The 27,893-nt window shown below is 36.5% G+C and overlaps 1 protein-coding gene across 1 annotated transcript in view; it reads left to right on the forward strand.

Annotated features, from left to right (window-relative positions):
• The window catches only part of CEP128 (centrosomal protein 128), a 435,188-nt gene extending 407,641 nt beyond the window's left edge, over positions 1 to 27,547 (forward strand). The window contains exons 21-24 of the mRNA XM_060003365.1: positions 4,606 to 4,683; positions 7,899 to 8,012; positions 20,343 to 20,451; positions 27,359 to 27,547. Of these exons, the coding sequence (XP_059859348.1) occupies positions 4,606 to 4,683; positions 7,899 to 8,012; positions 20,343 to 20,451; positions 27,359 to 27,486 (429 nt within the window). The 3' untranslated portion in view covers positions 27,487 to 27,547. The remainder of the gene's footprint in view (positions 1 to 4,605; positions 4,684 to 7,898; positions 8,013 to 20,342; positions 20,452 to 27,358) is intronic.
• Positions 27,548 to 27,893: the final 346 nt, after the last annotated feature.

The following is a 27,893-nucleotide window of genomic DNA, read 5'->3' on the forward strand; positions in this document are numbered from 1 at the left end:
GACATTTCTGCATTCAGACTGCTTGGATTTGCATACCAGTTTTGCCACCACATGACTGTGAGGAAGTTATTTACACTTTGGTCCTCAGTTGTCTCATCTGTAAAATGGGGATAACCTTAGTATCTACATTATACAGTGGAATGAGGATTAAGAATTGTATTCAAAATTGAATTACTTTTTTTTTTTTTGCGGTACGTGGGCCTCTCACTGTTGTGGCCTCTCCCGTTACAGAGCACAGGCTCCAGACGCGCAGGCTCAGCGGCCATGGCTCACGGGCCTAGCTGCTCCGCGGCATGTGGGATCTTCCTGGACCGGGGCACGAACCCGCGTCCCCTGCATCGGCAGGCGGACTCTCAACCACTGCGCCACCAGGGAAGCCCCTGAATTACATTTTTATAGTTAGTCTTTCATTATCCTACTAAACAGGATTAGGAGTAATTGATCATTTGCTTCCTAGGCCAGTGGAAGTCCAGCTCCTTAAGCCTCTGAGATAAAGCAAGTACTATAATCAGCGTATTGTATCAGTTTTTTATGAAATGGAGTCTTAATTGTGAATTTCTCTGTTTTCAAATTAGATATGAAATTTATTATCTTGTAACATTTTCAAAAGAGAAACACTCTTTAAACCCCTATGTGAATGTCCAATTTAGTTCTTCTAGAAAATTGATTTAAGAAAATTAAAGACAGGTTAAGCACCTGTCATTTCCTGGTGCCATTATTCATAAACTTGAGAAATTGTTCCCTTAATTCTACCAGTGGAGACTTATATGTGCCCTTTAATGCATTCGACCATGTAAGGCAGAAGTAATTAATCAACTTAAAAAATAAAAAGGTTCCCTGACTGCATGAGATATTTTGCCCTAGGAAATAGCATGCAGTAGGTCCTCATTGGCACCTTTAAAATCCAAGCAAGTTCCCTATTTAGACTTCCCATCTGCTATTAGTTCTTGTCTCTCTAGCACAGTTAGCTTTTGGGGAAAAGTGAACTTGAAATGCCATGTAATGTGACAAGACTCTAAGCACAGGATGCCAGCCAATCTCACATTAAAAAACAAAAGACGGAAAAAAAAAAAAAGACGGAGTTTGAACGTGCATATGCATACTTTTTAAGTCTATATGACAACGTGGTAGGTTTAAGCACACTAACATGCATATAGAGGGAGAGAAGGCCAGAAAATAAACGTACTCTCCAAATACCACTTAATCATGAAATTATGAGACCTGAGGTGACTGCAGGCCTGGACTCATTATCTTCATTACTTTATGTCTTATTGTTGCAGATGCCTTAGAAATCTCAGCATCTGTACATGTAATTTCCTTAAAATAAATGCAATTAACTTTTTTCTTTGTATAATTCTTACATCTTTTACATATGCATATTCTCCCTCAGTAAATTTAAAGTTCCTGCAGAAGAGAAAGTGTGCCACCTACGTCTTATGGATCTTTCTGTGGTATCTAGATATACATTTGGTGTTACTTAACTGACTAGAATATAAGGATGAAGAGAAGGACATGTGTACCAGAAAGTATTTCTGATATTGAGCAAGATATTGAGAAACAATCCATAAATGGAATATAAAATAATCACATCTACAATAGATGAAGAGAAAGTATAAAGATGTTAATGGAGGCGCGGGGGGTTAGGGGAGGGAAGTAGAAAAATAACCGGTTAAGAAAGAAGAAGCCAAGCAAATTTTTAAGGTTGAAGGTTTACTCAAAAAAAAGTAGCCGTTTGAATATGTACCCCCAAAACATAATCAAATAGAATAAACCAGTATGTGTAAACATGCTAGGAAAAAACCTTTTTAATGCATCACCTGATTGATTGAAAATTTTAAGCAAAAATATTTGCATAACCTGCTAGCTTTACAGTAGGGAAAGAGATCATTTGCTTATTTTAAGATCAAAATAAGTATAACATATTTAACCCAGGTTCAGAGGGTCACTTTTGAATGAAAAAAATTATGGGATGAAAAAAAGGAAATAAAGTTTTAAAACTACAAGTTGTACCGAAACCATTGTTTATGAAGAAGATTTTATCCAATGCATAAAATTTTGCTTTAAAATCACCATGGCATTGATTTGGATTTTACTATTCAAGGGCCAATATAATTCTTGAGGAAAGCTATAATTTTACTATTTAAATGAATATAGCACATATGGTGACTAAAACTACTAGTTCTCCTAAATCTACACATTAGGGCCTATGTTAAGAAACATGTCATTTTTTTAATTGAAGTATAGTTGATTTACAATGTTGTGTTAATTTCTGCTGTATAGCAGTGACTCAGTTATACATATATATACACATTTTTTTTATATTCTTTTCCATTATGGTATATCTCAGGATATTGAATATAGTTCCCTGGGCTCTACAGTAGGACCTTGTTGTTTATCCATTCTGTGTGTAAATAGTTTGCAACCACTGACCCCAACTTCCCAGTCCATCCCTCCGCACCCCCCGACCCCATCCCTTCAACCCCCGGCAACCACGGGCCTGTTCTCTATGTCTGTGAGTCTGTCTCTAAGAAACATGTTATTTTGATTAATCTTTCCTATTCATGAAATAATTAAATAATGCTATTTAAAATGCATGGCAGTTTGAGTTGAGCACACGCCACAAAAAAAGACTAACAATGTAAGTGTTAATCGGAAGGAACAAAATACTAAATCTTTTAAATGGAACTCGAAAAGGAAGCTTAAGTGGAACTTGAAAAGTTATGAATGTGAAGAAACAGCACGTACAACTTCCAATTTCAAAATGGCCAAAGTAAGGATGTTTCTACTACTCTCTCAAAAATCACATTAGAAGAATACAAATATGAAGAGATAGAAACGGTGGTTTACATGTTGACAACTAGAAGACATCTATAATGCCAAGTCAAAGAACATCGAAAGAAAAAGGGTAAAATGCCTCATGACAGACGTGAAACCCAAATGCCTGTCAAGGGGATAGCTATGGAAAGCAAATTTTATTCACCCTGTAGAATTTCTGAAAGGCTTTTGAGCTAGTGGTACCCTTTGATTGCAGAAGGAGAGACTGGAAATGAGTACATTGAAAGTGTCTTCAGGGAAGAGTTAGACCCTCCACTGTCTGTCTCCATCCCTGCTCCTCCAGAAACCCTGCAGGAGATGTAAGGCTATGCTCTGGAGAAGCTCTGGATGGGAGGTGAAGACAGAGCATCAGGGTGAGATAGGGATAGGAAGAGTAAATGAAAGTGAGTATACCAGACGATAAGAACACCAGTTCCTAACCCAGGCTAGTTCCAAAAAAATTGAACTCCCCTGAGAAAAAAACCCTGATGCACATATAATTTGGAGCCTCCTCCCACCAAAAAAAAAAAAGAAAAGAAAAGAAAAGAAAGAAAGAAAAAGAAAAAAAGCCATTTGACCACCTGATTAGCCTATCATTAAGTTACATAATTCTCAGGTATTGTTTGCAATAAATTCTATGCTATGCATTGGTAGCTAACAAACCATGTAATCTTACGGCTTAGCACCATAAAAGTTGATTTTTCACTCACATTAAGTCCAATATGGTGGGCGGCTCTCCTCTATCCTGTAGCTCTGCCGTCTGGAATATGTGGCCTCCAGGGTCCTTATGGCAGGGTGTGAGGTGGAAAAGGGAACACACAGACTCTTAACTGTCTCAGTCCGGAAGTGACACATGTCACTTTCATTCATAATCTATTGTGCAAAACCATTCATGTGGGAGATGTAGGGGAGTACATGGAATAGTGGGTGGTCACTAACTTCCTGATAGCTCTGTGCAAACTTATGTCCAGGTTCCTGCAGGACACTTTCTTCCCATGCACAGCCCTAGGGTTTATTTTTTATTTCATTGAATAATTACAATTCGTTTTAAATGTAAAAGCTACTATCTGTGTGCCTACCCTGTGACAGGACTAAGAATACAGAGGTGTATATGGTACAGTCTCTGGTCTCAAGGTTATTCTACCATTTAACCTCTTAGTTCAACATTTGCTTTGAAATAATTTTCAGAGCATTCCCTCTTAGTGGTTATATCAGTATGTGTAAATCAGTGACTAGCTAATCAAAGACTGTAGAAGTTATTGATTTGTAATCAACAGGACCTTGTGTCCCTGTCGCACATATTTAATTTCAGATTATTTCTTCCAAGTCTTTTGAGAACTACTCTTTTCCTTTTTAACTAAAATAATTGTTGAGAGCTCTTTTCTTCTTTATAATGGCAACATGTGAGGATCTCTAATATGCTCCATAGATAAATAACTGCAAATTCATCTATTTCTCAGTATTACCTTATGATTTATTTCTGATGTTCACTGAAGCAGGTTTTTAAATTAATATGAAATTCTCTATAGAAAGTTTGATAGTATATCAGTTGCAAGCAGTTATCTAGGAGGAGCTTTATATTCAAATCAGTCTTGCAAATGCATCTCATATTCTTCTTGAAAAAATTTTTTCTCATGTAGATACATTTATCTTAGACATACTATTTGTTATTTGACTCTCTAAATCTACAGCTTGAACTGCTTATACCAGTGGTACAACTGATTTTTAGTACTTGGATTCTGAAAGTATTAATCAATTTTTCATCATGTTTGCTTGCCTTGTGTTTTCTAGAGTACCCGAGTGGCCTTAGACCATCTGGAGTCTGTGCCTGAGAAACTGAGCCTACTAGAAGATTTCAAAGGCTTCAGAGTGAGAAAGAGTTTGGCTTTTCTCTTTCAGTATTTTTATCTGAGTGAAAGCACTTGACATCTTCCTGATGTGCAAAGAAAATTGTAGGGAGGGAGGAAAGACCATAAAACATTGGGGACTCTTAACACTCAGTCTTACCAGAGCTTATTGACATTTCTGAAGCCAGCATTGAAAATAGTGGAACTTACATATTAGCACAATATCGGAAAATAGAGGCTTTTACCCTATTACCAGAAGCTCATTTGGCCCCCTAAAGCTTCAACTATAATTTAGAAAAACCTAAGAATTAAAAGGAATTACACATTCCTTTTAATTCTTTTAAAGGAATTAAATGACTTTTTGATAAACAATTTTAATTTATGAATTATCTTTTTTTAAATTATAAATTTCCAGAGTACTGTTTGTCTTAGAGATACAGTAGTGCACAGGTTATCCCTGTTCTACAATATATGAATTCAGATCCACATAGAATTTTAGATTTTATATCCAATGTTATTTATTGATAGAACTCTAACCACAAAGGACTTTATTATCAAGCCAGTTAATTACATGTCGGAATTTACCTACTGTAAATATAACCCTGCCACCCAGTCCTGCCAGACAAGGTCCAGGCCAGACAGCACATGTCCCCATAGGGGTGCATATGTAATGGACAGTTTTAGTGATTTGTAATTTCTTGACCCTGTATGAACAAACAGAGATGAGAGTTTCTCTTTGAAAACCATTTAACTGTTTATTTCACATTTGCTTTAAAATATAACTTATATATAGATTCTGCTTAACTCTAACATATTATTTGAGGATATAGCGAGTAAGAAATATAACCAGATCATGCCATGTTGATTTACTAGAGGTACTGATACGATGTAACTTTCAAGGTCTACACTATCTTAAAATTTCATTAAGTGTATTTTGCTAGTTCAGTAACTAAACATTTTTGAGTGGGATCTAGGGTTGAGCTGACACATCTAGAAATCTAGAATATCACTTATAGAATAAAGCCAAGTGTTTCTAGTATATTTTACTAAAGTTTTAATTCTTTCTCATGATTTAATTGCATATTTGCAGTCTAAATCTTTATCAAAGAATTATGAAACCAGTGTTCAAGAATTTCTTTTCACCCTTATATGACCCGATATGGAAAGCAGACAATATGTTACACCCATGTCCTTTCCACTTTTTTCTTCTTTAGCTAATAGAAGTTATCTAAGTGAATGAAGGGCCGGCACCAGAAGGTATTAGAAACAAGTGGCATTTGCCATTGAAAAACTAATGCCTGTCTTATACCAGCATAAAAAAAATAAAGTTTAACCTCCAGTGACAGCTCATTTTTCCCCCAGTGGTCTACATTAAACAGAATGTTCATAAGGGTAATTTAAAAGTTGTGTTCTCTACTATTGCCAAAAAATTTATTATTTTTTTCATCTTATAGGCTAGTGATTATCTACAAATCTAGCTCATATGTGCACACACTTACATAGGAAGGTGCCTATATAGTGAAATTTTTAGGGACAGTGTTTTTCAAATTTCAGAATTGTACTTTCCAGTATTAGTCATTAAAATTGAAACCTTTACCTTTAAAACGGAAAGGAGTTCGTTAGCAAGTATTATACACTGCTATGTGGCAGGCAGTAGCTAAGTACTTTACATTACATTTCTTCAAATCCTCAGAGACACCCTATAGATTGGCATTATTTTCCCCCATTTTACAGCTCAGGGAACTGAGGTTTGGGGTATGTAAATTAGAGAAATCTACGATCTACTTCTCTGTGTTTACAGCAAGGCCCATCTGCTTTGCCCTACTGCCTGTAGCTTGAAACCCATTCTATATGTACTCTAAAGCCATCTGTATGATTAAAAAGAGGTCATGTAATCAATTTAATGAAAACAACTAAACATAGCCTTAAATAAAAATACATGAAGCCTTTAGGTTATTAGACATAGATTATATTTTTCAAAACCCAAAACTTTCTAAAATTCAGTACGCTGTTAACAAGAGTTCAAAGACCTAAGTTCTGGTCTATGCTCATGCACCAGACAAAATCACTTAATATCTCAGGGAATATTTCCTCATCCATAAAATATGAGAGACTTGAACAATATTATCTCTGTCGTTCCTCCTCACACCGGCATCACTAGCATATATGTGAAAATGCATTTCACATATTTTTTTGGCAATACTGTAGTCTGACTCTTAAGTATGAATACAAACCTCAACTTATTTAGATGGTTTTGACTTTATTCTTATTTAAAGGTGTCATAGTCTCTCTCTCTCATTTTTTCCCCCTTATTTTGAAAGAAGTGATTCAACTTGACAATCCTACATTTAAACATTACATATTTGATATGGAGGAGAGGGAATAGCTTGGGTCCCAAGCCCAGTTTGCCGCAAATTGCCTACCCTTGGACAGGTCATTCTTAACTTACCTGGGCTGTAACTTTTTTTTTTTTTTTAATAAAAATGAGAACTTTGGAATTCTAATACCCCTTCCAGTTTGAACATTCAAAAAGTTCTTTGGGGCTATTTGGGGAACTAAATCCCATAGATGATTTTTCTTACATATGAAAATCAGTTGCCCTAATTCTACTCTAATTTCTCCCTAATTCATAATAGAAATGTCTAAAAAACTGGCTGTGGTGACTTATTTGCTGTGTTCTATCCTCTCTCCCCGGAATGAAGGAAAAATAGAAAGGAAGGAAGGCAGGCCCTGGAAATTTTTTCTGTCTTAATTTATTACCTGACTTTTTTTATGCTTTTGAGGGCCGATGAGCTATCCTTAGGTTTAAAAATCTACGTGATGTAATAGTTAAAAGTCAGAATGTTGAACAAAGAGTATATTTTGATGCCAGGTACTATTCCAAGGGATCATATATAACATCCAAAAGTGGCATGGTATCATTAAGTTCCATCTTTGGACAACTCACTGTTAATTAAACCTTTTTCCCTTCCTTCAACTAAAGGAAGGAAGTCGTTTCAGATTGGCATGGGGACTAGCAGTGACAAGAAATAACCAATGTGGGACCCTGTTTCTATTTTTATGATAGCATCCAAAGTGATCGTTTTCTTCTTTATCCTTGGGAACCTATGATTCCTCTATATATCTCTCTAAACGGCTATAATGATTAATCATCTACATATCAAAACTTTCTTATTTTAATTTCAAGCACTGGTTTTTCTTTCATCTACCAGTTTAGACCCTTTGTTGTTTTTGCAGGGTTCGCGCAGTTTATCTGACAGAATTGACGGGAGATATTCTAAGTACGGAGTTCACAGAGAGTCTCTTCAGCAGCGCCTGGATGACACCAAGTACAGAATCCCAAGCTTCAAAGTAATGCCCTTTATATACACTTTCAGTCTTTGGGCATTATTCATGTTTATGGCTACAGCTTTCTAAGTAGCTGCCGCAGGTTTTGTGTAAGGGTACTAATTATAAAAGAAATTTCTTGATGTAGGAGATAGATTTTCAATTCTGTAGAAGTAGAAAATAAAAATCCAAAGACTGTGTTTATAACTTTTTCCCTGAGAACTCATCTTTAAGTTTATGCCATTGTTGCTTAATATGTTGTTTGTCTATGGGAATTGATGCTGCTTAAGAAATCCTGAGCCAGGAAACCTCTGGTCTCTTGATTGGTCAGAGGCTTAGTGTGGATGGTGGCCCCTCTCAATATGTAAGTTCAACTACTCTCGGTGCTGAGGTCCCCAGTAGGTGAAGTAACATATAGTATTTCATAGCGTTGGCATTTATAGTCATTCCTTTCATAAGAATAAGAACTCCATATTACTACTTCAGCCTATGGTTCACTAGTGTGGAATCAACATAGGAGAGTGGGAAGATCTGACCATATTGACAAAAAGCCTACCATTCCCTAGAGTCTGTCCAAGACCCATGTGGGGTATGGGTGACTTTAAACTCATTTGACCCTGAACAGTTATTAGCCTAGAGCAGGGCTTCTTAGCCCTGGCATTAGTGACATTTGTGCCGGGTAATTCTCTGTTGTAGAGGCTGTCCTGTGCATTGTAGGATGTTTAGCAGCATCCCTAAGAATCTACTTACTAAATACCGGTAGCATTCCCCATCCCAAGTTGTGGCATCTAGATGTGTCTCCAGATATTGCCAAACATCCCCTAGAGCAGCAGTCCCCAAACTTTTTGGCACCAGGGACCAGTTTCGTGGAAGACAATTTTTCCACGGACAGGGCAGGGGGTGGGGGGGGGGAGTGAGGGATGGTTCAGGCAGTAATGCGAGCGATGGGGAGCAATGGGGAGCGGCAGATGAAGCTTCACTTGCTTGCTAGCTGCTCACCTCCTGCTGTGCGGCCCGGTTCCCAACAGGCCATGGACGGGTACCAGTCCACAGCCCAGGGGTTGGGGATCCCTGCCCTAGAGGGCAAAATTGCCCCCCATCGAGAACACTGACCTAGAGAGAATCCATCTATATTCTAATGTACACTCCAAGTCGATTTAGAAAATAAAAAAACACTAAAGGTTCTTTTGGCTTTTTTATATTCTTACAAACTTCAATATATATGAATATTCATTACACTGTATATATTCACTTATTTCAGCCAAATATAATTATTTTTAAGATGCTTCTTGCCTCCTCTGAATGTAATTGGATAGAATGCTCAGTGGATATAAAGACAGTATTCATTTACATAAGTCCTCCCTAGCATGCTTAAAATGAGCACTTCACTTCTCCATCTCAAACAAAAATTTAACACAGTTATGCCATGTTATTTATACCCTTATTGTAAAGAGGGCGTCCTGGGGCTTTGTGCTTTTTTACCTTTGCTTTTTATATTGGTATTATTTACTATAGTAGTGACCTTGTTGTCTCATATGGTGAATTTTAAATTGTCTTCCAACGTTCTCATCAGGTCCCATATAGTCAAGCATTTCTCCACCACTGAGAGGAGTGCCACTAACTTTAAACAGAAGTGAAAGGCTTAGGTAACAAGAGCTAATAATAATAACGACTCATTATTGAGCATATATTAGAACAAACTACATAAAATTGCTCTTTTTGTATGTGTCTCATGCTTTATGTGCATTACCTCATTTAATCCTCACAGCAACCCTGTCAGTTGGCACCATTATTTTTCCATTTTTACCATTGAAGAAAACGAAGTTATAGGGCAGTTAAGTGGTTGAATCAGGGTTCAAACCTAAATCTGCCTGGCTTCAAGAATCTATATCCTTGAGCAGCAGGCTATTATAGTATAAATTTGTACCTGATATTCCTTAATTTTTTTAGAAGTCACCAAATGTAGGGACTATATCTTTAATAAATAAAAGTCAGTTGTCTCCAAAAGTACATAAACACATTATATGCCTCTTAATTCAATAGAGGTCTGGATGCAAATGAAGCATTAAAAACATTATTTCCCAATACAGTTAGATCCGGTATTAGGTAAGTCAGTGCTGTCTAGTGGCACCCAAATTGCTATAAATCAATGCAATTTCCATAACAGCATATGGCAAAGCTATGAATGTTTAACACGTTCAGCCAGTAATCTCATTGGAGTTCTCTTTAAAATTACATTTGCAGCTGAAGAGGAAATCAAGCCTGGTTTGTGAGGCCAACACTTATCAAAATGAGAAATAAGGTTGAAAATTTTGCAAATAGACAGTACAAATATAAGGAAGAGCCACAAAGCACATTTTGTGATGACGTTGTCCCACATTAATACTAAACATTTTCAAATGTTAATCCATTTTACTGATGAATATGTAGGTTACTGTCATGTGTAGCAGAAGTCTGGCCTGAAATAATGTAGTGATCTAATGCAAAACTCATGAGAATATCACATCTTTTGTAGTCATTGTTGAGAAAAATGTGAGAATGCATTTTTGTGAATTGTAGATACCAATGATCATTTGCTTATATGCTTTTTATGAAAATAAGTTATTTATCAAGAATGAGAGGGGAGGCATGGATAATCAGAAAAGCTACCTCTGATTAACTATGGACATCTTGAAGAAAATAATAAGAGGCATTGAGACTCTTTCTATCAAGGGATAAGGCGTCCCATTTACTACATCAGTTTCATAAGATGTTATTTCAGCAGCTCTTGACTTCTGTCATATTTTGCTAGGACAGAGTTCAAAGAAAAGGCTCTTGAGTTCATTGGTTCTACTATAAACTCTGGTTCCAGGAAATCAGTTAGTGTAGGATTCAGTTTAATGCAACAGACATAGACTATACAGATACTATATTGCAAAAGCACTGCACTACCTGTTGGAGGTGGGAGTGGCAGGATGTACAAACATGCAGAAGGCATGGTCTTCAAGTAGGGAATAGTAATCTAGTCATCTTAATCCTTATAGGTAATTCTTGCACAGTTGTTTGAGAGCACAGTTTGGCTAACTACCACCCATGGGCCAAATCTTGCTTGCTGACTGCTTTTGTAAGTAAAGTTTTATTGGAATACAGCCACATTTATTTATTCACGTGTTGTCTGTGACTGCTTTCATACTCAGTGGCAGAGTTGAGTAGTTGCAACAGAAACTGTATGGCCCACAAAACCTAATATATTTATTATCAAGCCCTCTACGGGAAAAATTTGCCAATTCCTGGTCTAGAGGAAGGAGAAATTACCAATCTACTCTTACTTCCTTTACACATTATGTAAAATATTCTCTTTTCTTTATTTAACCAAAACATACTACCCAAGCTCTTTATAAAGTCATAATACTATCCATTCATTCAACAAATTTATTGAGTTTCAGCTATGTGCCAGGAACTTTCTAGGCCCCTGGGACTCACGTCCGTGAACAAAACAAAGATCCCTGCCTTTTAGAGCTTCTGTTCTAATTGTGAGATGTTCAAGTTTGTTCTCGTTGTTGTTAAATACAACATTCAGCAAACCTTTACTGAGTTTACATTGTGTATAAAGCGTTGTGCTGGAAGCCGGAGAGGATGATGGCATAGTAAGAAGAGCCATTGTCAGTCCTTAGGAACTCAGAGTCTTCACACAGACAACTGTAGTACAAAGGAGAAAGGGGTACATGCTGTAAGGGTGACCCAAAAAAACTGCAGTGGGAGTTCAGAGAAGAAAGATGCTCTCAAGTCTTGAAAAGAGGCTTGTGATGACAAGGTACAGGGAAAAGGATCACTATTAGCATTACAGTTGTAGACCCCTGACTGTATTACTGTTAGCAGACAAATAACTGTTAGACTAGCAGAACTATATTGGCAGCTGGCTGCTCTCATGTCGTTGCTGATGTCAGAAGGCAGTGAAACATCCAATATGGCCACACTGCTAGTGGAGGGGAAGTGTAGCAGAAAGTGTACAAGTCAGGTTCTCTTTCAATCCAGAAAGAGAACCAACTCCTGCTGTTTACTCCCATGGCAATCACCAGGACCAAATGATCAGATTTCTAGAAACCTATTGAGAGTTTTAGCAGGACCAATGTCCACAACTGCTGAGAGCATAATGTAATATTGTACTAAGCTTACCAAGTTAACTGGTCAAAGCCTGATCTAAAAGTTTAAATTTAGAATTCAATTCAAAGCTGAATCTGACCCAGATTGTCTCTGTGTAGACAACAGAAACATTTCACAGCTTCTCGTTCATGAGGCCTAACTGGGTTTCTGTAGGACATACAGACTTCCTTGCTGTCCCAGCTGTTTCAAATAGAACAGAATGTTCAAAAGTCAGCCAGTAACACAGCATTGCTAATCTGAATTCACGAAAGAGCATGGTTTGGTCCAAGATATTCCCATTTGCTACCTGCCCTTTTTGCTCTCTACCCATGCTAAATATATGGTTTTAATTAGCAGTGGATTTTTTAGTAAAATCACAAAAGGCATATTTTGTTCCCATCCTTCCTCCTCCTGAAAAAAAAATCATGATTTTCAATTTCCAGTAGAAGAGTTCATATGCAATTTCTTTTTAAAGAAGCAGATTTTTACAGGATAAGATGAGGTAGGTGAGGAAGTGTTGATAATGGCTTTCAGCACAGGTTTTGAAGCCAGAGTTTGCCGAAGCCCTTTGTCATATTTGTTCAATGTAAGCATGTGTATGCTCTAAGAATGTGCTTTGCTCCTGGAAGCTATTTCTCCCTCCTTGAATCTCTCCGTGGTTTGTTTATGCTTTGCTCATAGCAATTAATGGCTGTTAGCACTTTCTTTCTAAGGTCAGCTATTTCTGTACATATCTTAAATCTTCTACAATTGTAGCTTCTGAAGCACGCAATGCATAACTCCTCATGCAATTCAAGACTGTAGGTGATTTTTATTTAATGACTACTAAAATATATCACCAGTGTATTATTCAGATAATTTTACAAATATTGCTTGGGAACAGTAGTAGCAATCATGGGGGAATTTGAGGGAGCTTTAACCCCACAATACCCCAGTTATCTCATTTATAACCACCTCTCTCCATGATTTGTTAAGAAATCCCATGTAATCTCCTACGTAAATATAACTCCATGCTTCCCCCAACCCCGAGCAATTTTGCCATCCTTTAAGCCTCTCCTATATACAGATTTAGGGTCCAACACTAATCTTTAAGTTAACATAAAAGAAATAGTAAGATAACTATAGGTAAATACTGAAATCTGGGAAATGCTATTCTACTGGATTGTATGATTTTTGAGGGTAGACACTGTCTGCCTTATCTTCGGCTCCAGAATACACAATTCACGCTAAATTGGTGATTAAACTTTCTTTTTTCTAACTTTAGCCTTTTATGGAATTCTAACAAAAGTTTAATTGCTATTTTTCCAGTAATGCTTAGATGACACATCTGAAACCTCGTAGACAATCAAATCATGCTGAACTCTGAAGCAATTTTTATGCTTTTGAAGTGATCCAGCCATAATATTTAACTAGTTGATTACATCTTGCTCTTTAAAAGTTAAACAAAAGGTTGCCAAATGAGTTGGTATTTTTCTTTGGTATAAAACCTGAAAATAGCAATGGATCAAAAGTGCTTATTTAGGAATCAACATGGGTACTTAGATGAGCACATAACTCTACCAAACCCAGTTCCCCTAACAAGCCACGTGCTTTCTTCACCTTTCTCAATAATTTACTCAACAAGAACATTAAGAAAGGAAAGATTATGAAGGAGTTTAACTATAAAGATACCATTGTTAATCATGTCAAATTCAAAATTCTAGATATGAATACTAGATACATAAGGAATACCAATTAAATGTCTTATTAGTTTTTAAATAAACATGTTATAACGTATTCATCCAAACAATCACTGTTTCCTTTGAAATAGTCACTTCAAGGGAGGAAGCACTGATTCCAGTGAGGCACCATCATTATAAAATATCTCTGCATCTCTGCTTTTGTTTCTTAAGTCAGTGACATCTTTTTGCGTATCCTTGTTTATGGCAAATTTCTACCCACTACGAATATATTCAGTTTCTGAAAATGGATTAAAGTCATGTAGAGCCAAGTCCATAATGAGTAAAAAAAACAAAACAAAACAAAAACTGAGTATGATCTTTTTCATTAGTGAGTCATTAGTAATATTAAATTTTATACCATAAAATAATCAATTGCATAAAGGTAAATTTATCAAATTGCCTGATCTAACACGGTATTTTCATGAGTCTGTTCATGAGCGTGGCTTCATGTTTATAGCATTATGGTATAAATTTGGAAAAGATAGTTTGCATAGTTAGATGTACTGGTTGTTCAGTGGTTCTGCTCGGGTAGATTAGAATTAGAAAACGTTAGTGCTGAGAAATCTTAGGAGATGATCTGGTCCAGTGCCCTCATTTCCTTATATGAAGAAACAGAGAATGTGAGAGTGACAGTCTCCTTCTTCCCAACTTCCACATAGCAAACTTTCATTTCGGTACTTTGGTCAAGAATAATTATATATGATCATTATTGACTTTCTTAATGCAAATGGCACTGTGCTAAATTGTGGAATATTGGGATGGGTAGGTAGAAAGAGGTGATCAAAGCCCCACCCTCATGGAGGTAAAATGCTATATAATAGCAGCCGTGCAGATTGAGTTACGGAGGGCAGACTTTAAGTAAACTGTCTGTCCAGATTGAAGTTTCAAATAGGAATAAAGTTTACTGAGGAAGTGGTTAAGCTTTTTCGAGCACTGATGGAGAATTGGGAATTAAGAGTGGGGAACAGTGCATTGTTAAGCTAGAGACAAATTCAGGAAAACATTTCTGCCACAGATTCAGAAACACATAAGTGCTTTTTCCTTTTCTCTGGGGGAAGAGTTGGATAAATTAAAATTTACAAAAAATTAAATGCATCGTTTGTCTTATAAACTTTGAACTTAGAGTATTTCTGAGAGAAAAATACTTGGTGGGCATCATTAAATATTAATCATTAGAGATTAGTTTAGCAAAAAGATTTAGTTGGGTTGGAACAACTTTTAAGAAACCAATTACAATGTGGGTTATGAAAGAGAAGTGGAAGAAACCCAGGGAAAATATTAGAAAATGCAAGTTCCTTCACCCAGTGGAATTTTTGCAGGGAATTCTGGTTAAATAGCTTGTTGAGACTTAAGACAGAAATAAAAATAGGTCCCTGTGCTAAGGATATAAGAGTTGGCAAAAAGCAAAAGCTAGGATTATTAAAATTGCAAAGAATCTTCCTTTTTAACCAGTACTTCCTTTTTAATATTTAAGTATTTAACTGAAAAACAGGTAGGAATTAGAAAGAAACAGTCATCTTATGGTCACCCTGTAAACTTTACTTAGATAGAAATTCCACGTTAATCAATGTATAATTGGAGAATATGAAGATATTGTTTTCATATTCTGATATGTTGATTGTTCAAAGGGATCGTGAAATATTTTTCTTTTAGTATGTTCTTTCAGGGTTCATTTCATTAGTTATCTTTCAAGGTAGCATTGGGGATTCTGACAGTCTTTTGAAGACTTAGAAAATTTGGGAACTTAAAGACATACAGCTGACCGTTGAACAGCTCGGTAGTTAGGGGCACCGACCCTACATGCAGTGGAAAATCAGACTTGTAGTCAGCCCTTCACATCCACAGTTCCGCATCCACATTTCCACATCCTTGGGTTCAACCAATAGCAGATCATGTAGAACTATAGTATTTACTATTGAAAAAAAATCTGTGTTTAACTAGACACACACAGTTCAAACCTGTGTTGTTTAAGGGTCAACTGTTCATTGAGTCCCAGGTGTATTCCAATAGCTACTTTAGAATGAGTTGACATGGGCCAACTAGAGGCAGAGCTGTGGATCTGGCTATTATAGTTCAGATGTGCCATACTAAAGGCCTGGATGGAGCTGGAAGATACACAGATAGAAAGGAGAATTATGCTTTCAATCAATGCTAGAAATCTCCACTTAATCGTGGTTCCTATATAAAATGTGAAAGAGAAAAGCGTAATCTATGGTTTCCCGCTAAGAGATGCTTAGTTGATTATGGGCCAGTAAGAGAAAGGAAAAAATAAGGAAAAGCAAACACTCACATTTTGCCCATTGACACCTGGGCTGAGAAAGACAGTGAGAAAGGACAGGAGTGGAGGTGTAAGTCTGGGCATCTTGCTGAATGAAGCAGATGGCGCAATGACAGCCTCAAAATGTGCCTCCCAGAGGAAGGATGAAGTACGCAGGATAGTCAAATCCTATTCGCTCTTCCCAAGGTATGGTTTTAAATTTCTAAAACAAAATCAACTGGCATCAAACCATAGATTATATCTTTTCTGTTACCAGAAAAAGAACCACTTATATTTTTAATTATACAACCAGCTTCTTGGCATATGACAGTTAAAAATATGGCATATTTAGGAAATACAAAAAAAATTAACAAGAAAATAAATAATCCAACAAATATTTTTTAAAACCTATTTGTGTAATTTAAGGGTGTATGTTTCCCAGCTCTTACTTATAAATATCTTTTTATATTGAAATCACCATTTGTTGATAATTTTATTTCCTCCTTTTTTCATGTAACATTGTATATATGTGGGAATTTTCTCTATCATCATCATTATTATCATTATGGTTCTACCATACTTTACTTTCCTGATCTCCTATTGTTGGAAATTTAAGGTTAATTTCAGCTTTTTTCTATTATAAGTAGTCACTTGATGAACATCTTGGTATAAAAATCTTTGTCCGTATTTTTAATTTATTAACCTAATATAGATGCCTAGAAGTATACTGGATGACACATTTTTTTTTTTTTTTTGCGGTACGCCGGCCTCTCACTGTTGTGGCCTCTCCTGTTGCGGAGCACAGGCTCCGGACGTGCAGGCGCAGCGTCCATGGCTCACGGGCCCAGCCGCTCCGCGGCATGCGGGATCCTCGCAGACTGGGACACGAACATGTGTCCCCTGCATCGGCAGGCGGACTCTCAACCACTGAGCCACCAGGGAAGCCCATGGATGACACATTTTAAGGCTGTTTATTTGTACCCATTTTATCTTAGTTGTCTAATACATTGGCAGAGTTGTTCAAAATATTTCCTAATTACCTTCTTAATGTCTATAGATGTTCTAGTAATATTCCTCTTTCATTCTTAATATTGGCAATTTATATCTTCCCTCTTTTTTCTTAATTAATCTCAGTAGAGGTTTTTAAATTTTATTGATCTTAAAAAGAATAACAGTATGGGTTTCATTTTTTCACTGCTTTTCTGCTTTCTATTTAATTGATCTTTGCTCTTTATTATTTCCTTCCTTTTACTTAATGTAGGTTTAATTTGCTCTTTGTTTTCTAGTTTCTTAAGGTGGAAACTTGGATTATCAATTTGAGACGTTTCTTCTTTTGTAATATACACGTTTAATGTTATACATTTCCCTCCAAACTGTTTTAACTGATTCTCACAAATTTTGATAAATTATGCTTTTCTTTTCATATAGTTAAAATATTTTCTCATTTTTCTTTTGATCTCTACCTTGACCCACCCATGAGCTATTTAGAAGTATGTTCTTTAATTTCTAAATTTGGGGGAATTTTTCAGATATCCTTCTGTTGTTGATTTCTTCTTTCACCCCATGTGGTTAGATGGCATCCTTTGTATAATTTCAGTCATCTTAAACTTATTGAGATTTGTTTTATCACCCAGCATGTAGTCTGTTTTGGAGAATATTGGATGTGTGCTTGAAAAATACTTGTAATCAGCTGTTTTGGGGTATTCTATAAATGTCAATTAGGTCTAGCTGGCCAGTAGTGTTGTTCAAGTCTTCTTTATGTTTACTGGTTTTCTGCCTACTGTTTTATCAGTTACTGAGAGAGGAACGTTGAAATATCCAACTATAATTATGGTTTTGTCTATTTTTTCCTTATAGTTCTATCAGTTCTGCGTCATGTATTTTTGGCACTGTGTTAATATGTACATACAATTTAGGACTGTTATCCCTTTCCCTTAAAATTGTTGACTTATTCAACCACTCACATTTCTTTTTTTCATATATAGAAAATGAGGAAGTTTAATACAGTCGAACTTTGAACAACACAGGTTTGAACTGCATATGTCCACTTACATGCAGATTTTTTTTTCAATAGTAAATACTACAGTACTGCACAATCCACAGTTGGTTGGCTCCACAGTTGCAGAACCATGGATACAGAGGGCCAACTATAAGCTATACGTGGATTTTTGACTGCACAGAGGGTCGGTGCTCCTAACCCCTGCGTTGTTCAAGCGTCAACTGCATATCCTTTCCTTTCCAGGAATCCTACAATGAATGACTTCCAGTTTCTTATGAAATTCTCATAATTAGTGAAAACTATAAATCACTTGGTTAAAAACCACAGGGCCTTCATCCTAAATGAACCTAAACTCCCTTTTGGTACCTGAAAACTGATGATCTTAAGTCATTTTAGGATTATGTCCATGCTTTTAGCTCAGAATAAATGTGTCTTTTACAGACGTGTGTGTGAGTCTGCACGTGTGTGTGCACATATACACACACACACGCACACAGACTTGTTCTTTTTTGGCCTTTCTTTTGCGTTTGCATACATATATATGTGACAAAGAAATAAAATATAAACTTGGTACTTAGTGCAGAGAACGACAACTAATTCATCAGATAGTCATGCTACATGAGGCCTTACTGTTTTGAAGAATCTGTTTAGGCCACCTAACCAGCAGTTGTTTCATCTAGAATCTTTGCCACCATTCTTGATCCCTTCCTCTCCCTTGACCCCGCAGTCATCCTCAATCACAGTCGTTTAACTTGTATTCCCACTTCTACATTTGTGCCGTTTCAGTCTGTTTTCCACAAAGAGGCCATAGTAATCTTTGAGAAATACAAATCAAAGCATGTCATTCCTCTCCTCAAAACCCTTGATTGCCTTCCGATTGTACTTAAGTAAGAAGAAACCCACATCCAAATCCCACCTCTGGATCTCATTGTAACCACTTCCCCAGGCTCAGTGTGCCTAAGCCATGGGCTTTCCTTCAGTTCTTCAAACACACCAAACTCTTTCTTACCTTCTTAGCACCTTCACACGAGCCTAGAGCACCACTCCCTGACCACCCTTCTGCTCCCCCTTACCTCCCACTTTTCCATCCTCCACCTATGAGTTTTCATCTGGCTAACCCATTGATTCATACTCAGCATTCAAATTATTGCCTTAAATGTCACCTACCAGAGGAAACTTCTCTGGACCCCAAATCTAAATGTAGTTCTGCCTGTTATTTCCCATTCTTCTTCTTATAGCTCTTATCATAGTTTTAAACTATATTGTGTTTTGTATAGTTTGTTTAATGCCTTTCTCTCCTGCAATCCTGAAGATTTCATGATCATATACACCAGTGTTTTATTTGCCCTTTGACCAGCATATAGTAGGTGCCAAATAAACGATTGTTGAATGAATGAATGAGTGCAAGAAAGAAAAAATGAAGTGAAGTAAATAATTAGAAAACATTTAAGAGAAAAAAATTGCAATTTTTTATCAAGTAAATGTATCTTAAAGCACCTGTTTTTTAACCTATTTAATTAGTAAAATTTTTCAAAGCTATAATTCCCTAATTCCGTTTTTCAGCTAAGATTTGGGGAAAAGGACACATTCATACAGTCCATGAGGAGAGGGACCTTTTCTGTATTCATTTTGGTTTATGTATTAAATATTTGTTGAATGAGTATTTGTATAATCATTATGGAAAGCAGTCTAGGTAAATGTATTTAAAAACATCAAATTGTTTTTACTGACCCCGTATTTCCACCCAAGAATTTGTCATAAGGAATAGACCTAAATATGGGAAAGGTTATATATTTAAAGGTATTTCTCATAGTGTTATTTATAGGAATAAAACATTGGAAACCACCTAAATGCCCAGAAGACTAATACCTGAGTAAAGCATGATATATTCACTAGACAGTATATGAGTAACATAAAGCTAAAGGTTAATGACTTTTAAAATGTTTATATTATTAAATGTAAATAAATAACAGAGTTTTACAACAATATTTACAAATCTTATCCACAGGAAAAAAAAGACTGGAAAGAAATATGTTATGCTGTTATGGCTACAGATGATTTCCTTCTCTCTCGTTTTTTCATATTTTCTTTAACATCCACACATTTTATTTTTTACAAGGATTATAATTATATTAAACTGTGGTGTAACATAGCTGGCATCTTGAGGTTCAATTTTATTTTCAGTACATTTAAGTGAATCCCAAGCCTTGCATTTTTCAATGATTTGAACTAAAATGCTGTGCTCTCTTTTTTAGGATGACAGAAACTTTGCTGAAGGTTCCCATGCTCATGGGTTAGATCAGTCATCCTCTTGGCAGGATCACAGTTGCTTCCTGTCTAGTCCTCAGTTTTCACACTTGCACTGTAAGTAATGATGTCCTGTACCAGCTTTTAAATTGGATTTAAGAAAATGCATCTCATGGAAAGATTAAAGCATAAGGCCAGTACATGATAGTAATATTCATGTTGTAAGTTTGAAAAAATGTTCATTATGAATCATACAAATAATACCCAAGTACATTTATAATATTACCTAACTTACTAAAAATATATGGAATCGCTTCTTTTTAGACCTTACACTTCTCATAAAAACTGAAAATGAATTACCCAAGGTAAAAATCTTAATTAAACAACTTTTTTTTGGCCTGGAGATTGCTAGTAACTATGGATGAGTGGGTAAGGAAGTTAGATGGTATTGTAGTAAAATTCAAGTCATCAAAAAGTAGAAAATCTCTGCATAGAACTGTTCAAAAATATCTAATTTTGTGCAAAGAATAAGGATATGAAAACTATTATCGTCTGATTTCATTCTGTGAATAATACAGTGTAAATATTGATAAAATGTCACACACATTGACAAAGTGTGAGTCTGTTGACCCAGGATACCATCTCCAACCACTTGTGCTTCACCTTGGATGTAATGTCCTTAAAGAAGCCTTCAGGACTCAGTTTTAAGTATGGTTTCTGTTATGTGTGCCCACAAAGCATTACAATTTTCCTTTAAAACCTTTCTCATACTAATTATGGAATTATTTGCTATTTGAGTGACATTTTGTTTACTGACTCTTCTCTTCACCGAAGAGTGAACTCCATGATGTTAGGAGTGATGTCTGTTTTATGCACCACTGTTTCCTCAGCATCCTATATAGAACTTGGCACATAGTAAAGGCTCAATTAATATTAGATGAATGAGTGTATAAGTTTTTTATTTCAAGTCCACTTTTATCCAATCCATTTGGGACTCAAATGTTAATAGATTCTTAGTTAGATAACCATTTAGCTCTTCAGTTTTCCATGGACATAGAGTTTGTACATTCAATTTGACAATGCTGTCATTTAAAAAAACTAGGCTGCTATAAAATAAAATATCAAAATTAGCCACAAGGAAGTAGGTCAAATCCAAAAATGATAACTCTCATTTTTGCTGATTTATATTCATAGTCATCAAATAAATATTTACTGGTTTCTGATAAATGGTTTGGCTTCCATTATATCATAATTATTTTATTGCAAAAGCTAAGCATTTTCCCTTTCCTGTCCTAACCATTTTACCAAGTGATTCTATATATTTTCATAAACCCTCTGCTATTCTAATCCGGCAGTCACCCTTCAAATTGGATCATATCTCAGGTTTGGTTACTGTACCTCAGGATGTGATATACACATAGGACAAAATTTTTATTTTTCATATTAAGCAATGGAAAAATTTCCTCAGGTCTGTTTGATGTATGTAAGCATGGAAGAGGAGGAGGGTGGGGACAGAGCACCATCAAACATCATATCCCATCCATTAAGACATTTAAGAGCCTGGAAATAAACAGCACCATGATATGAGCACAGAGGTCATTGTTCTACTGGTATTTGATTTTGCCATTATGACTTTCATAAGGCTCCCTAGAAAGGTACCTAGAAGAAAGTGGTTAGAAGACATTAAGGGGAAAACATGAAATTTTTTAGAATTTTATTTAATACTGTGACAGGCAATAAAAGAAACTGTATTCAGCTTTTCATTCAGTAACATTTCATGACTAGCCCTGGTCATTTCTCTAAGATATAGTACTTATAAGCTGCCATAGGTTTCTACATAAATACACTGGCTCAAAAAAAATAAAGTTAAATAAGAATAGGAAAAAATATCATTGAGAACATAATTTGGATAAGAAAATACTTATTATAGTCTATATTGTACAATCTGACTGAAAATTTAGCTTAGAAAGTAAACCTCTTTATTAATTTATTGATAAATTATTTATTTATTTACACATAGTTTTACTGTTCTTTTTGACAAGTTTGTTTTATGATTTTCCTCCCATACCTACCTCCATGTTTTTAAGGTTACTTTAAAAAGTTTAATCATAGGTACTACTGTTAATCATTTTAAGTGATTTAATAAACTTATTTCTAGAAATAATGTTTATTCTTATTTGCTTTTCTGATGAACCTTGAATTTTTTATATCTTTTTCATGATGTAGTATTTTTGGAAGCGAATTAGAATCATCCTGAATACTTCTCCATTTTTGTAGCACAAACAATTTCAGCTTAGTTATAGAAACTGTCCTGTAATTTTTCTTGAAACGTCAAAATTAAAAAGGAGATCTGTCAAGATCAACAAAGAGAAAAATGGAGCCTACAGTAATTTGATAATACAGGGAATGGAAGATATCTTAAAAATATCATTAATGCCCTCAGAGAAACGAGAAAATAGTACATTTAGTAAAAATATGAGCAAGATGCTATAAAAAAGGAACACAGGATAAGAGGTCTCAGAAATTTAAAATATGAACTAGAAAGGTGGAAAACAAAGTTGAGAAACCTACAAAGTAGAAGATAAGGAAAAAGAAAGAATGGGACAATAGGAGAGAAAAGATAAGATATTCAGAAAATCAATACAAGGAGGACAGTACCTGATTAGTGAGAGTCCTGGGATGAGAGAACAAAGAAAACAGAACAAAGGCCAGAAGCGGGGCGGATGATGAGGGCTCACCCAACAAACAGCTGTTGCACATCTTTTGTGGGAGCACATCCAAGAAAGGGAGGTAAATATTTTCAGTTTTTGTATCTCTGAGAATGGGTTTCTTCCACTCACACTTGACTGAGACTTTGGCTGGCTATAAAATTCTAGGTTAAAAAGGACTTTTCTTCTGAAGTCATTGCACAGTCATCTTCCAAAATCCAGTGTTGCTGTTGAAAAACCTTATGTCTTTTTGTTTTGACTCCCATTCCTTTGACGTGATCCTTTTCACCACCACTGCCCCACCCTCACCCCTGGCCCAGCAACTTTTAGGATTGTCCCTTTAACCCCAGTGAGTTTTGTGATGATATGCCTCCCTGTGGGTCTTGGTTTATTGAGTTTTCTAACTATTTGCTGGGGCAGGGTTGCGGGGGGGGAGCTTTTCATCTGGACACTCATATTCTTTAGTTCTATCATAGTGAAGGAAGAAAGAAAAGATTCCCTCAGGAGAATCTTTAGGAAATAAACAAACTGATAGATTATTTGATTCATTTGAGTGCTTAGAAAAACTACTAATAGACATATGATTATTATAGGTATAACTGAGCTATTAGAAACAATTGAGAATGGTTATAAAGAGTAAATAAAAACAAACAAAAATTAATTTATTAATGAATTTTAATAAATATCAATTAATAACTCCAGGAAAAAATGAGCAAGAAAAGAAACATTGTCATAGTAGACCTATTAGGTTTGTGTGAGCCATATTTACATAGTCATAATAATGTAAATACTATTGACATAACTACAAGTCCAGATGTAACTATATAGGGAGGATGGGATGAGGGAAAGTGGATGGGTGTGGATAAGTCTAAAAATGATAAATCAGAAAATAGCAATATCAGCTTTTTCTTTCAAAAATTGAAGCAAGTACAGAAAATAAAGCTAAAAGGGTTGATTGTGGGCTTCCCTGGTGGATCAGTGGTTGAGAGTCCGCCTGCCGATGCAGGGGACACGGGTTCGTGCCCCGGTCTGGGAAGATCCCACATGCCGTGGAGCGGCTGGGACCGTGAGCCATGGCCACTGAGCCTGCGCGTCCGGAGCCTGTGCTCCGCAACGGGAGAGGCCACAACAGTGAGAGGCCAGCGTACCGAAAAAATAAATAAATAAATAAATAAAATAAAGGGTTGATTGCGGTTGAGTCTGGGGAGAAGGAGTGTGGGGCTGGGAGGGATGGGGCAAGAGACTGCTGTCTTTCTATGTAGCCCTTTGGTGCTGTTTGATATGTGTATGTATGTACGCTTTGGCTAAAAAGAAATCTTACAAAAATAAAACGCTACTGAGAAAACCCCAGCTTTTATGTCTGACTAGCGAGTACTGGATTTTCTTAACCTCTGAATGAAGCATGAAAGCTGGGGGTTGGAGTTTAGAGCAGTTGAGACCTGTGTGGAGACCCGGGGAGTAACTGAGGTGCTGAGGCAGACATGGGTTTATGAGCCCACAGAACAGGCTCCTTCTTACTCAGGTTGGGATTGGTACTGGATGAGGCCCTTTTGTCTGTGCTGTTGACGCTAAGGCACTCATTCTGCTGACTTAGGTGCCCTGTCAAAACTGTGACCAAACGAAAGCGTAGAATCAGTGACCATGGAAAAAACAAAGGAAATGGGAAAATACTGCATAATTTGTGGTCTCTGAAATGATCCAGCATTAATGAAAGTTTGTTTTAAGTAGTAATTTATGTCAGCTTTGTGTAGTTCAGGTCAATTCAAGAAAAGGTAGATTCCTCCTGCCAGGAAGAAGGGAAGAAATATATAAATTGTAAGTTTATATTACTATTGGAAATAGGAACACAGAAATCCATTATTTAGAGCCGTGATTACTACCAAATTTATCCTGGCTGGCTGGAAGCTATGGCCATGATTCAGGACACTCTTTGAGGAGGCTTGGATTCCATTACCTGCAGCCTGTAGACAGTGGGGGCTTAGTAAGAGAGACTCATAATGCCAGCTTTTGAAACTGTCATTTTTACTTTTTGTAAGTAGTGACTGACCACTGGTCTCCATGTATAGCTCCTTTTAGGCTAAAGGAACACAACTCAGGACAGGGCCCTCACTCCTGGGGCCCGGACCAGACTGGGTTTGAATGAAGTCTGGAGTAAACTGCTGACTCCTCAAAATCTCGAGTTCTTTGAGATTCAAATGCTAAATGTTTGTGGAGTTGGGATCTATAAACTCAATTTTTAAAATAAATGCAGATTGCAATTTTTCCATAATTCTAACATTGTGGTAAATAATGTTCATTTAAATAAATAAATAATCCCAAAAAGAAAGGACAGTGATTTTTCATGGGGGGGGGGGGAAATGTTATCTGCAGACTACTTCAGGAGCTGGAAGTGAATCTGACATATTAATTTAACTTGATATTCTTAGAAAAGCAAATCAATGAAAGTTACTAACAAGTACTTTTGTTCACTTCCTTACTTCAGAATATGTCACTATAAAAAGAAAAGTTAGTATTCTTCATTTGTTTTCTGACGTTCCTGTAGTGGAGGTTTAAGTCCCTCAGATGGGACTTGACCACAGCGAGAACAGCAATACTCTTCACGTCTGTGTTGTACTTCAGGATCCCCCCGGCTAACTGAATGGACGCTTCATGTGTAGTCTGTCCTCAAATTTGTAAACTAAAGTGCCAAAGATTTATAGCAATAAAAATGTTGGGGGACTGCTGATGTAAAATATTATTTCTTGTCCTTTATAGGATTTATTTATTTCATGAAAGCACAATCTTTCTACCTCTCCATCTTATAGGTTCATTGTATGTGATAGTGCTTTTTTATTTTTTTTGGTGATTATCTTTTCACTGACCAATTAGGTACCAGATATTTTTAAATAATTGAGTTCTGATTATTGCGATTTGACAAGGTATGTACTCTATAAATGCTTTCTAGAAAGCAGCTAGAAAATCCCCAGGTGACTATCGTTTTGAAATCCCTTAAAATATATTCACGCGTTCAAACAACATTTACTAAGAGACTATGCACGAGGCTCTGTGTTTGGCTCTGGGGGAATACAGTAGTGACTAAGACAGAAAAGGTCACCTCATCTCATGGAAGAAACAGGTAGTAAGCAATAAACAAGCAAAATGGTGACTGGTACTATAAAGGTGAAATCATAGAAGGTACCAGGACCAGAACTATATATTAGTGATCAGAAGGTTACAATTGACCTGAAACTTGAATGGCAAGAAGAACCAGCTGAGTTAAAATTGGGTGGGAAGAGTTTTCCTGATAGAGGGAGCAGTAAGTGCAAAGGCCCCAGAGAAGAAAGGGGTATGGTCTTCTAGAGAGATGGAACACTGAAGGAGTGAGAGAGGGAGGGAGGGAGGGAGAGAAGGAGGGAGAGTGAGAATGAGTGAGGGAGAGAGTGATTGGGAGAGAGAGTGGTGGGAGCTGAGGTCCTGGTGGAGCCTTTTCAGACACCATCAGGTGTTTGGATTTTATTCTAATTTCGCTGGGAGGCTGGGGGGGGTGGGGGGAGGGAAGGGTTAATGCAGTAGAGTGACATAATCGGATTTACCTTTTAGAAAGATCATTCTGGTGTGTGGAGAAGGAGGCAAGATGAAAACAGAAAGAGAGGAAATGGTGGCTTGGGCTGGGCTGATGGTAACGGAGGTGGTGTGAAGCAGAAGGAATCAGGTGAAATGGGCAGTAGAATCCTCAGAACTTACTCTTAAATTGGATGGGTCGAGCAGGCCGGCCAAAGGAAAGAAGGAACCAGGGTTTGAGAAACTGGGTGGATGAGTGTATCATTTTCTAAGATGAAGAGAGCAAGCGATGGGCAGACATCAGAGATTATAAATCAGGTGGGAGTGTTTGACATAGACATTTGGATATAGGCATCTGGAGCTCAGAAGAGAGGGAAGAGGTAGTAGAAAAACAGTAAACCTACATTCCAGATTTAGTCTGTTTCCTTCTGTGTAAAAAAGAGGATTCTATGAAAAGGAGGCCCTTAAGATTTCGCCCTCTAAAATTCTGCTTTAGCAGAATTAATGCTATTAATTAGCATATTAATGCTTTAATATCATTATATACTGAACAAACACACATCTTCCACCCTCACTCTTCAAATCTAAAACAAAATTAAATCCCATGAATGTGTTTTTAAAAACATAGTAAACTATTTTATTCCTACATCGAAGATTTGTTAGTCCATGTAAAGTTTACAGAAAACTAGATCAAATGCAGCGATTACTTACAATTTTGTCAGCCCAGGGATTCTATTCATCTAGGTTTATTTTTCTCTTTTCTCCTACCTTGGCAGCATTTATCCAAAGAACAGTTGCTCCAGATTCACCTTCAATCAAGGAAGATGCCACAAGTTTACTGATGGATGGAACAAGTCCACAGTCCAAAAAGGAGGAATACGAAAGCAAAAACAGCAAAATATAATGAGTTGCTTTACATGAGTGTTTTATAAATAATAGCACATGTATCCTTGCCACAGTTTGGCCCCGATTATCTAGCAGACGTATCTGTAGCTTCTGCTCTTCAGCATTGCCAACCATTGACTGAAATAACAGTGCAGTCGGTCTTTGTGGATGATATAAGTTAAACCAATCCAAATGATATCAGCTCATGAATGACATGCAACTAACTTATTGGCAACTTATACCAGCAGAGAAAGAATAATATTTTTCACCTTGCATTTTCCTTTTTCAGGTGTCGTCAGTCACATATTTCTGGCCAAAATCTGGATTTATAATTGAGGTGTTTCAAAAATGACTGGCTAAAAAGGAGGAAAATGAGTACCCCTTGAGGCAGAAGTTGCCAGCACTTTAAATTCAGGGAGTGTTTAT

The sequence above is a fragment of the Delphinus delphis genome, chromosome 2 (assembly GCF_949987515.2).
Source record: "Delphinus delphis chromosome 2, mDelDel1.2, whole genome shotgun sequence".
NCBI lineage: Eukaryota > Metazoa > Chordata > Mammalia > Artiodactyla > Delphinidae > Delphinus > Delphinus delphis.